A 13,202-nucleotide genomic window follows, 5' to 3' on the forward strand; every position below is an offset into this window, starting at 1 on the left:
CCACCAACACACCTTGGAGTCAGTAATGACAAGTGCCAACACTAACTGAGCTATGTTGCTCCAAACACCACTAGAACCAACAAAATTGCATTTTCCCATTTAAAATAATCTTAGATTATTCTTAACACCTCAGAGAAATCCAAGTTCCAACATAAGCCTCATCAGATGGAACAATTTTTGTAGTCTCCTTCCGAAGTAGAATTCAGTTCATATTTTTAATTGATAATTGTCTAGGGAAAAAGACCAACTGTTGAGAAAACTGGGAAGAGGGGCAGTAGTGATGAATGATATAATGATATAACTTCACTTTTTCCCCGCCTTTAGGGTTCTCTGGTATGTTTTGCTCACAATCATCAATCTTAACTTGCTTTTATGATGTGGCACAGAAAAATTAATTTTATGACATCCCTCTTCCAGCGAGGAACCAAAATATAGCCTCTATTTTATTTAGTTAATTGTTCTTTAGGCAATTGGAAGATTCTTACTGGATTGTCTACATTGCTTTCCTAAAAATCATTCTACCTCAATGAGTTAACATGGGGAGAAAAAATATTTACAGCAAATAGGCCAACAATAAGAAGTAAGCACAGCAGCACATGTCTGGCCAGCTGTTTGTCTCCAGTCTGTAGAAGCTGTTCTTCCTGAGCCAATACACATGTTTGAGCACTGCAGTGACTCACACACTGATCCACTGAAAAACAAATCAGAAATTCTTCATTAGGCTTCTATCTTGAGAACTCCATGATCAAATTTGCTAATGCAGCTTGCTGAGCCAAATTACCTTCTAAGTATCTCTACTGGAGTGACATGCACAAAATTTAATATTGGCTTTGACAATAATCTGTTCAGAAATCTATTCTCAAATGAGACAGTTTACATGTGCTCCTAAAACAAACAGAGATTTTCCTTCAAAGATTTAATTCAAACTGAACGCATTGTTAACATTTAGAAAACACTACTAGAAATAATGAAAAAAAATTCTCTGGGCAATTCTTAAATTTTATATTTATCTCTGAAAAAAATCAAATATACTGTCAGCTCCAATGTTTTTGCTCCACATCTTAGTGTTGTTGAGCTCTACATCAGACAATCATATTTCTTTCAGGTCTATGACTATTTTTAACACAGTATATCAGAACACCATCATAATAGATGCTTGTCTTCCAGCTATAAAGGTCTAAGAAATTCTGACTATCTTCCTCTAGATGGCAGTGAAAAACTTCCTGGCAAGGCCATACCAAGAATTTGCACTAGATAACTCGCAGCAGTTCAATGAGATAGTAGAGGAATTAGTAATTATTGCAGCCAAAGTTACACAAGGGTATGCACTACAATTTGCTTTTACTGATTTATAGTTTTGAAGTGTTCACTCAGGAGGTCAAAATAATTTCCACTCAACCATAAGGTATTTTCTACCTTATCTTTTAAGATAAGAAAATTAAATCTGCCTTCCTCTATTCTTGAAGACATTCTTATGGTGCTTGTCTGAATTACTTAATAGATAAAACAGTTGGCAATAGGCAGAAAGCAAGTATTTTGTGAGAGGAGACACAACTGAAGTATGCTTCAGTGTAAATATTTAGATTTATTGAAAATTATGTTGCATGCAAAAAAAGCATGAGGATATGAACTTCTTGTTAAGAATGCATGAAAACAATAAAAAAATAGGAAAAAGAGGAAGGCGGTACTGGCAGCTAGCTTTGATTACTGACAGTGATACAGAGCGAGAATGAACTGGGCAGGCAGTTTTCCGACAGGTGCTGAACAGTCAGTTTGATCTATTTTTTCCTATTTAAGTGACTCCTAAGGCCCTCTTAGTCGATTTTCTCCATCTCTCTTCTCTAGACATAAATAGTACACAGCAGCACGGACATTTAATCTAATTTGCAGTAAGCACTTGCTCCTCTAGATCTCATTTAGTGTTCGAAACCTGTGCCTGATTAAAACAAAGGCTTTTTTAAAAGATATGAGAATGTAAAAACGTAGTTTATGTTAAAAGCTTGATGCAAAGCAGGGTTATACATTTAACTTCCTAGCATCCAAACAAGACAACGACAGAGAAGTAAAGTCGGAATGCTCAGAAGACATCAAAGTAACTTTGTGGTAAAAAAGTGACATCCAAAACAACTGTCCATCTTGAGCACTGAAAGGTTACAAACAATTATCAGCAGAAGAGAACAAACACCTATAATATTGCCTAATAATTGAACTTGATACAAAATGTCAGTTATCCAGGTAGAGCTGCGAGAACAATAGCTCCAACTGTTTCTTTGTGAGAACAACACACAGATGTTAAAGAAGAACCTGTAGTATTAAAACAAAGAGATATTACTGCTTTACCTGTCTCAATTGGAGGAACCTTGCTTTCAACAGCATTTGACTCTGCTTTGCTGTCTTTACCACAGGATAATTCACCGTTTGTTGTTTGACAAGAACAGCAACCTATGAAGTATATACAGTAATAGAATAGTTAGCTTTCTTCACTACTATAATTTATTTTCCAAGTGTAACAATACATTCTATGCAGCTTTAACTATTATGCCCAAAAATAACCCAAAAGGAGAAGACAGACCTAATTTTTCCAATTTGCTGAGAGGGTAAACGGGTCACAATACTTATACATAGGAGTGTTTAATGTAACACTACCACCATGGATGCAACATAAGTACTTTTATTATAGGAAAAAAGATGGGAAGTGATCAAAAAGGCTACATACAAAAAAAGAAGGATTAGAAACACATTGAGTGCTTTTAATTCATTCTCAGAGAGATGGTTTAGTGGGTAAACAATCTAAGATGCCTAGTGGGCTGCATTTATCACATCCTTATCAAGATGCCTCTACTTACATAAAATCATCCACAGGCTTTTCTTCTTGTCCACTCCCACAACTCTTACAAAGGTAACAATCAAACTTTTCTTAGAAACATAAACCTAAATACTTGGGCAGTTATATCTAGATTTTCTTCTCTCTTAGTCTAACACCTGAAGCTGTCAACTGTCCTTCCCAGGTCAGAATTACATTTGGAATATTAGTTTACAGCACCCTAAGCCAATTATTCTTTATAAAAATCTACCTTCTCTACCTCTTTCTGCAGATATCTGTGCAGAAGATCCTGGAGAAGACTGCGCAGAAGATTCTGGAGAAGACTGCGCAGAAGATTCCGGAGAAGACTGAGTCATAGTGGCTGAAATGGGATTCTGCTCACTCCGTTCCACTTCAGCCTCCTCCACTGAGCTACGTGGTGAGTACGGGTTCAACACCCCATAGCTTGACCCTTGCCTACTTCTGTTCATGCACATAAGTGAGATACCTGACATCAATATACTGATGAACAGTATCACTGCTGTGGTAATTATCTGTTAAGAAAGCAAAGAAAATGCACTTAAATACAGGAAAATAGTTGCATATGTCTGTCTTTCTAACTTCTGTACTTTTCTAAATACACTTACAAATGCATCTGAACAAGACTATGTTTTCTGTATTTACTGCTCTTGCACCTCGTGGCACTGAAAGAGACTAATTTTCCTTGCCTGAGCAACTCAGCTTTTTTGTTTGTTTGTTTGTGTGGACCCCTATTTCCCATGCAATCCAAAAACATCCCCTCATTGTCATTCCCTTTCCTCTCAGGATCACTAGTGTTCTGGGTTAAGTTCTGCTCAGGTACCTTTAAATTCCAAAGGGGAATGTGCTCTAATTTACATGCTTTAGCCAATGGGGCGTGCCCTGTTGATTACTTCTAATCATCTGCCACTGCTACCCAGATTCCACTCTGAGGCCATTTAGTACTTGGTGAAAGTGCCACTGAACAATCCCGAGTGACTCATGCATTCTCTGTCCACAAGAAAGAGAGGGAGAAAACGTGACAGATACCTGTGCTAGTACACATTATATCCTCTGATAAGAGGAACTATTTACTGGTAAAAATAGTAGTTCAGGGTCTTTCAACCCATGACTGTGCAGAGAAGTCTACCATAGTGCAAGCAGTTACTGCTACACAGGTGATAGATATCCTATCTATTACAGGCCAAAAGCCAATAATTAGCTATTGGATAATAACAATTTTAGATAACTATCATGCTAAAATACAAATTAATCATCAGGAAAAGGGCTCTGCAATTCATCACCACTCCTAAGTTTTTTCTTCGAGAAGCCTACTCCCTCTTTGTCATAGCTGCCTAAACATGAAGGTCCTTCTCCAAACAAATGCTCCTAATGGTTCATTACAGAAATACGTTTTTGCATCAATCTATGAGCATTCTACAATGATACTTTTATTACAGTAGCCTGTACTTTGACTGAAAGCCACTTGCACACGTAGCATGGCAGAAGTCTGAAGTGATGAGGACAGAATATGCTCATACCTGATGTTTTCCATAGAAAAAGGCAGAGTCAATGCTAGTGTTGTTACGTTCACCAACAATTAGTAAGATTCCTACCAGAACTGTTGGCACTCTGAAAGAACAAAATAGGAAGTATGTAACATATTTAGCATGCTCACACTAATTCAGCAGGGAAGCATTTGAATTAACTTACCCCCATCCAGCTATGATGATAAACCCAATGGGAATCTTTACTGTTTCTCTCTTCTTCAACAGAAACAAAGAGAAAGATAGAAAACCTAAAAAAGCCAAACAAAACCAAAAGAAATACCTTGTTTATTATTAAAAAGGGAACTGGTAAGTACAGAGACTAGAAACTCTATGATGTGACCTGCTCAATAGCTTAAGATATTCTTCTCAGACCTTTAAATAGTCCAAAATCATTTGTCTAGTTGTATTCTGAGAAAGTAAATTAGAAACACCCATTGCCTAAAATATCATGTTAATAGTGAAACATTGAAAAATTCCAGGAAGTTTTATATTAAATATTCACTTCTAAATGCTAAGAAAGGTTCACAAGAGTAAAAAGATGTCATAAAAATATTTAAGATACAAGTAACTGATTTCTTTAGGTATTAACAGCAGTTTTCTATCCCAACACTCTTTAGTAAGCAATAAATAGTGTTGTATTCAGTTATAACATTTCTTTAAAAACTGCCTAGTCCTTTGTAAAGTCAATGATAAATTTAACAAAAAAGTTTGGCATATTTTTATGTATATAACTCTTTCTGGGAGTATCTTCTGGAACTGCCTATCCTACTCACACCTCAGCAACTCAGCAATATTCTCACACTGAAGGAAAGCTAGTATTTATGTTAGGCCCTACCAATCAGGAGCTATGTATTTCAGTAAACAAATACAACTCGCTCCAGAAGAACAGCACAGAAATTAAACTCATAGATTCTGGACAAAAATATCTTGAATGCCCAAAGTCTCTTTTTTTTTTCTTTAAGTCATATATATAAGGTTCTCCCAGCTTCTTGATGCATCTTTCAATTCTTTCTATTTCAAATCCTGCATTAATCATACACACACATTGGTTTTGTTAGGCACTAAACCCTGTGCTGCCAGCACTGCAGCTTGGCACAACCGACAGGTATCCCCATTTGCAGAACTACAAACGAGTAAAAGGAACAAGTACTTCGAAGAATATAATAACATTATTTCAGTACATTAATCTTTTATTACAGTACCCGGGCTCTGCCTAGAAAAATCATACCTGTCCATAGGTAGGTGCTATAAAGTGAGCTGTAGAGGAATATAAATACGAGGATCTGTATGGTGATGTCTTTCTCTTTAACAGTGAAATTCCATGCCACCATTCCAATGCAAGCAATAAACTGGAAAGAAAAGTAAGATGCCATCATTTAAACTGGGAAACTAGGATGACAAGAAAAACTGAACACGGTGCTATATACCTGCAGTAAGTTTCAAAACTCCACCCCCAGATACATTGGAGGGTGATTTTATGCATTGGATACTTCATTCAGCAGTAAAGCACTGCCACAGTAAATTCAGTATTACAGTTGTGTCATTTGACTACTGTACCTTATTTTCTGGAGGGGTTTTTTGACAGGGAGTATACAGCTCATATACACTAGGAATAAGGCAAATCAGGTAACCCCCCAACTTTATATACCTTATAGTAAGTAAATGGTGATGGTGTTGGTAAGTACAAACCATTTATCTGAAATGATTTGCACATGAAACTGAGGTCAACAGGTATTATTTCAGCCAAGAATTATACCAGTTGTCACCCAGTGATACTGCATATGTGATAATTTTAGCACCAGAGGAATCTGAAAAGATAGGCTGAAGTATCATGGAAACAGTAACACAATAGTTCATTTTTTTTTGAAGATGAAAGCTAGCTTCGTTGTTACAGAACAGAAGCACCTCATATATGACATTTTTCAAATGTGACTCCAGGATCAGAGCTCAGAGAGTTTACTATATATAGAGAGAGATATTGAAAAAAAAACTACAGAACGCTTCAGAAAGCACTACCACACAGATGCGTTACAAGCACAGGCTGTTCCAGTTGTGCAGCTGACTTCAAGGGAATAAGGAGCATGTACTCTGTAGTTCTCTCTCAGATTAAATAACAATTAAAATTAATCCAGAGATATTCGGCCTTGGCCTTCCCTAGCTACCAGCCATGCATTCCCACACACCCTCCTTGCACCAGCACTTGCACCTGCTGATCCCTCAGCAAGAGCTTCAGGGGCATAAACCAGTACAGGGATTATTTTTCTATTTAGCTCCTTGAATTGAGTCACTACAGAGTCAAACACAGGCTGCTGCTCCTGGTATTGCTCCTTCATATGGGTATAAATTGAAACAGAACCACACTCAAAAGTATTGGGCAATAATTAAGAAAACATTCCAGAAGCCACTCTCCATTCTGATTGTTTATAGTTCTGTTTAGGCATCACGGTGCCCACATTAACTATCATTTTCTTCAAGGGTGTATTTTGAGGCACAGAAATTATTTAGATAAGTCACACATTAGATTCACCTGACCTCCACAGTTGGCTATAAAGACCTCACTGTAGAAACCAAACTTCCAAAAATGTTAAAAAATACTTAAACCCTAAAACTCACACAACAGCATTCTCCTTACTACTGACCTGAGCAACAAGTAGATTTGCTGTAATCATATGAGGAAGCTGTTTGTATTTCTTACTCAGAAGAACAATAGTAAGAGACCAGGTCTGTAACACACAAGAAGAAAAATTAATTTAAGACTGAAACAAACCCCAAAAGAACAAGATAAATATTCAGGCAGACAACAGTGAAATTAAATATACAACAGATCTTAGCAACATGACTACTGTAGGCAGCTCCATACTGCTGCAGTATGCTGCCAGCCCCTTTGCCTCAGCAGCTGTAGTCAGAAAAAGCAATGCATCTTTGTCTTCTCATGATGGTGAAGTATTACCAGGAAAGACCAAGAACTCGCCTGGAGTATGCAGAAGCTTGTTTGTTCCTCAGGACACAAATGACCACAGAGTAGCTTGGCAATTTAGAATTTAAAATCCACAACCACCTCCCCTGAATCTCCCAAAATGATCTGACAGCAAGAGATAGCATTCACTTCTGGCTTCCCTTCAGGCACAGTTTCAAGACAAGAGGACTTCAGTGAGACAACTTCAGAAAATTCCAACTCCTTCCAACATGGATGTTTTTATTTTAAAAAAGCAAATAAAATAATCATACTATCTGTACTTTCTATAAAACCAAAACAAAATTCACATTGGACTTCTGGATTATCAACTGAATTTCTAGTAAAGGAATTTGATAAACATAAATTTTTCAGGTTAAACTATTTCATTAATGGTCATTAAGACTTCATTAAATAAATATGCACTGACATTTCTGGAGCTGAAGTTTGTACACAGCCTTCATTACTGTGATATCCAAGCACCTCACTTGGCTTGATGCAACTAGTCTCTGTGGTGTAAGCTAGTACTTTAATTCCCTCACACCCTGTTATTAAAAAAGGAAAACAAACCCAACAAAAAACCTCTCAAGCTCTGTACTAAATTCAGTCACTCATCTTTCTCTACAGTACAGATTTGCAGCAGACCCACTGCTAAATCAAGATTTTTAACTCCTTCCTCATCCTTCTGCAAGAGGATATGATGAGGAAATACAAGTCTTGCTGTGACTCAATTTACTGCTTACGCACTCAGGCTGCCCTGACCAACAGTGCCTTTGTGTCTCACCTGGGCAGCACCTACCAGAGAAATGAGGCTGACGATGCTGATGTCAAAGCTGACGTTTTGGAGTGCAGATGCCAGGGGGTTGGGGTCCATGGATGGGATGGTCAGCAGCCATGCAGAAACATACATAATGGGGGCAGACACAAACGTGCTTATCACCATGCCTGAGGTAATCTGCAAAGAGTCAAACAGAAACAACAACAGTTAATCACATCTCAAGTTAATAATAATCTGCTTTCAGGAGTACAACCATGGGCAAAACTGCACCTTTGAATTAAACATACCTAGACCTTTAACAAATAATGAGTTGTTTCTGTAACGAATTATTTAGAATTTGAGCCAGAAAATATCTGGCTTATACATACAGCTAAGCTGAAAAGTTTAACAAGCTTCTGAAATAGCAGGAGTAGAGAGTTCCCTACTGCTGATTTCTACAGAGCTTTATCATGGATGCCAAATATACTAATGACTACAGTCTAGGGGTGAATTTACACTGTCACAATTTGCTTTTGGATATAAATACTCACACCATAAATAACTAAAAAAACATGTAGCTATGCAAATATTAATATGAACCAATTCATTAGAATAAACCATATATATTTACCGGTGATTTCTAGTTTGGCTCCTCACTGTCTTTGTACTTTCTAGAATTTACACAGTGATGGAAGTGTGAATTGCTACTCATACTAGAGACTCTGCTTTAAAGAGATTTCCTATGTTTGTAGGCCATAAAATTCTACATACAAGATTAACTTTTAGTATCCCTTTTTCTTAAAAAAAAAAAAACAACCAAAAAATGAAACAACTCCCAAATAGAAAACATTAAAAACAATGAAATTCAACAAAAATGTGTTAATGTCACTTCAAATGGAAGAAACAATTCTAAAATTTCTATTTTAAGTTGAAAAGATAATTGGTACCCTCACCTATATATATATATAAAAAAGTAAAATGCTTTTCTATCACAAGATTTAACAAAAGGGCAGCACAACTGAATCAGTTAAAGCTTAAGATCTTTCTCAAATGTTGAGGTTTAAACTAACACTATTCTTACTGAAGTCAGTAACATAATTTCTTTTTTCCCCCTACAAAAACAGTATCTCAAAGATTAAGTCTTTGAAAAAAACCAGAAAAAACCACAACCCCAAACCCCAAAAAATATACAACTTCTTCATAGCTAAAGTTATCCTAGCTCTTTCTACTAGAGTCACAAACAAAAAAAAAAGGATGAGGACTTACTTACAAACATATGGTATCAAGACACTTAAGACATCAGGAAAGATCCTGGGAATCCAAGTAATTCTAAGATACCTATGCTACAGAAAAGCAAATTCTTCAAGCCTACTTATTTATTTATTTAATCAACAAAGTTAAGCTCAAAGTTAGGACATATTTGGAAAAGTTTAACTACATACAATTCCTACTTCCATATTGAATTGACTTGCAAATATTGCAACACCAGGTGCTGCTGGAAAAACTCCATACAGAAATGCATAGTTTGATAAACTGGTGTGATTGACCACGCTGTCACTCTTGTCCAAGAGCTCCACCATCTCTCTACAGAGAAATGGCATCATGAGCCTGAAAAGAGAAGGAAAAAAAGTAATTGAAAAAATATTACTCAAGCTATAACAATAGACTCTTCTTTACCCAGAAAATTAATAAAAAGGAAACTTAAGGCTTGTTTGAATACTACTTATGAAAAGCAAAATACTGATGTCACTTTGAATGATTGCCTTTACTGTTATCAAAACATTTACCACCTGCTTAAAAATCTTTTGTCACAAATTACACTTAAGGACAAAAATGACAACAAACTCAGGCATATAAGCAGCTTTCCTAATTGTGCAGACACATTCTTTGTACAAACTTCAAATTTAGAATGCCAAAACATAAAAAACTCCCTCCTTTTTCAACTGTTACAGTAATAGTAGCTATAAGCAGTCAGCAGCTCTGAAATTCAGACCACATTTCTGCCAGCTGTCTGAAATATAATAAGGGCTCAAGCTTAAGTATCCCATGCCAAAAGTTTTGGCCAGCAAACCCCCTGCATCAAGGCTATTTTGTTCACCTTCAGCAATAGCCCAGATCTCACACAGACTTAATGTAAGCCTTACACAGGCTTACAGTAAAGCAAAGTGGTAACATTAAAACCCAATTCTTTTCATGTTCTTACAAAATTTGTCATTGAGCGGGTTTAAAGACTAGGTCTTTAAGTTTGCTAGTTAGTTGTACTGATACTCAAATTTTACAATATAAACTTAAAACATTACAAATATTCTATTATGTTAATTGTAGTTCTGTAGGAAATAAAATATTTAATATTAAATTAATACATATTCCCTGAGATATATTTGAGGGAAGATAATGATAGTGTAAGTTCTAAATAGAGCTTGCCATTTATTCGTGCTTACAAGTCAAGCAGTTTTAGAGCATAAAGTGACCATTTTTAAGCTCTTCCAATATAGCAGTTTCAAAGATTTATAGATAAAGCAAGGAAAAACAACTAATTTAGAGATGCATAGTTTAAGCCAAATAAAATACAAATACTAATCAAATAAACTTAAGCTCACTACTGTCTAACTACTTATTCAATAAATTTCAATTTAAGCTACTAATTCTCCAAACACCCAGTTCATAACACATGGCCTGCAGGCAGTCCACGAAGGCACAGTACTCCCCGATTTTCATTCTCTGCAGAGCCTGAAAACAGGTTTGTAGTCTACTACATTTCCTTTAAAAATTAACAGTTGTATTCTATCAGAGTTTGGGAAACACTCACTCAAAATACTGGAAGTGAAATGTACTATCATTCTAATGTTTTTGAGAGAAAAGCCATCTGACCAGCGTATTCAGAGCTTAAGACATCTAAAGAACAAAATTATAAAAATATATAAACTGAACTTACAGTTTAGCTGTGATGAGAAGGATCAGTGCAACAAACATACCCTTTGTCAGTTTTTTTGTTTGTCCCACCATAGTCAGTCCAAGGTAAAAAAGTGCAGAGCCAGAAAATGAACTGCCCAGTCCATCAAGGAAGTTTTCAAGGTATTCAGGAATTTTCTGGCCAAGAATAAAGTTTGAGGCAATTCCTATGAAGACCATGAATACAATTGGGTTCTGCAAAACTCGAAGGAGTGCTAGGCCCACTATTTTGATTTTGCTCTGTGACACAGTGCGATTATTCCTCCACTTCTGGATTTCACAGAAGATAAACCCCAACGGGTTTAGCATCATAAGAGATATTGGAGCCACTAGGTAAATGTACTGGAGATACTCTGGGTAAGTGGTTTGATATAAAGCTTCAACTAGAAGACAGGAAATGAAGAGTTATGAGTGATAACATTTCAGTAGAAAAATACATTGAAATATTGAAATTAAATTTTGCTGTCTGAAAACTAAAGAAAATGATTTCATTTTCCTCCAGAAGAAACTGAAGGAATCCATTTAATTAACAATCAATATAAGATGATGCAGGAAGAGAAGTACGTCCAATCGTATTAGGCCACAGTCGTCTAAAGAACACATTAAAGACCAAAGATTAACTATCCAATACTATTTAATCATGCTACAATTAGTCAACATTTACAGAAAAAAAGGAAAGAAAACAATACAACAATTCTATGTTTCCTTTGAGTCATCCCAAATGCAGGAAAAATTTTGATTTTATTTCTGACTTGCTTTTCCTGCCCAGAAACATGACAGGTGTGGAGAATTAAATGCACCTTTGCAGGATACAAGTTGCTTCCCATCTCAAGGGAGTCTCACCTCTCTGGAATTTAATCAGTTTTCAGTGGGTTCCTTCTACATTGATTCAATACAACACAACAAAGCAAAAACCAAAAAAAAAAGTTTATCACATAGTTATTGGTTCATTCTTTGAGACTACTTAGAAAAAGAGTTAATGCTATAGTTATGGTCCCTCAAGGAATTCTAAATCATGAGCCTTTGTTTTCATTACTACTACATGCTTCTGAGTCAAAGTAGAATTGCTTCTGATTCCAAGTTTGTACTAACAGCACTTCAAAAATAATGAAAATACTTTGGAAACATATAAAAGATTCAATTCTAAGGTGAATAAAAAAAAAAAAACCCTGATGCTTTAAAAGTAGAATGTTCTCTTCTACCTGACTTATAATGTTATTATATTCAATAATTTTCTTGTTATTAGTAATTATCAATAATATGCCATGGGTACTAATAGCATGTCAATTATAATATATGAATATATAGTTAATTGTATCATTATAATTATTGTATATACGATCTAATAGATATATACTATCCATACAATTCATAATTCTTAATAACAACATTATTAACCTTTTCTGAAAAGGTTTTCCCTCGTGACTACATTTTTCAAAATCCAAAGAGTTTTACCTTCATATTATTTAAGCCTCTGGAATGGCAGGAACTTCCAAGTGCTAAATCAGCACTCACTTTGAACAGTCTCCTCTTTAGACCAAATCAACTGACATTCTCAACTAGCTGATTTCTCACATATATAAGAAAAGGCACTAAAGGTGTTTTTACTTTTACAAACCATTATTAGAGTACAAGAACTACTTGTACTAAAATCCTAAAAAAACTGCTGAGCGGAAGTACCAAGTTTGGGGTTAGTTACTGCATTTAACAAGACAGTTTCAAGCACTAAATACATCCTGGTAAATAAAACCACTTTAAACACGCTAGACACTTTTTATGTAAATAGGTTTTTTTCTTAAAACCTCAAACCTGAGACTGATACTGTATGTTGTTTTATACAGAATGGCCATGTCATTCGAACACAACTCAACACAAGTCACAAGTAATGTGTGAGTGAAAAATTAAAAAAATCTTTACTTTTTGGCAAAGTGAAGCTGCATACTTAAGACAATATATTAAGGTCTATAAGTACTTTAAATCATGTATGATGTGAGAATGCATTTTCCTGGGTACAAAAAGTGGAATTAGATCACTTAGTCAGTGGGTGAAAAAAAAAAAAAAGAAATCACTCTTAAGGAATCATTAAGACAGTAAAAATAATCCACAACTTCTATCACCGATGAAAAGTTTTCTTTTTATTTATATCACAGTACCTGCTTGCTGATCATA

At 35.6% G+C, this 13,202-nt stretch overlaps 1 protein-coding gene across 7 annotated transcripts in view; it reads right to left on the reverse strand.

The window, feature by feature from the left end:
• GPR155 (G protein-coupled receptor 155) overlaps positions 1-13,202 on the reverse strand; it is a 37,293-nt gene that overhangs the window by 9,395 nt on the left and 14,696 nt on the right. For 6 of the 7 annotated variants that reach the window (XM_010406752.4, XM_019290333.3, XM_019290331.3 and 3 more), the window contains exons 3-12: positions 11,017-11,416; positions 9,524-9,689; positions 8,124-8,279; positions 7,011-7,094; positions 5,600-5,720; positions 4,535-4,619; positions 4,363-4,453; positions 3,075-3,357; positions 2,341-2,442; positions 558-691 (exon numbers count right to left, since the gene is read on the reverse strand). In XM_010406752.4, the coding sequence (XP_010405054.2) occupies positions 558-691; positions 2,341-2,442; positions 3,075-3,357; positions 4,363-4,453; positions 4,535-4,619; positions 5,600-5,720; positions 7,011-7,094; positions 8,124-8,279; positions 9,524-9,689; positions 11,017-11,416 (1,622 nt within the window). The remainder of the gene's footprint in view (positions 1-557; positions 692-2,340; positions 2,443-3,074; positions 3,358-4,362; positions 4,454-4,534; positions 4,620-5,599; positions 5,721-7,010; positions 7,095-8,123; positions 8,280-9,523; positions 9,690-11,016; positions 11,417-13,202) is intronic. The other variant, XM_010406753.3, reaches the window with a different exon arrangement.

This window comes from Corvus cornix, chromosome 7 (genome assembly GCF_000738735.6).
Source record: "Corvus cornix cornix isolate S_Up_H32 chromosome 7, ASM73873v5, whole genome shotgun sequence".
In the NCBI taxonomy this organism is placed as follows: Eukaryota; Metazoa; Chordata; class Aves; order Passeriformes; family Corvidae; genus Corvus; species Corvus cornix.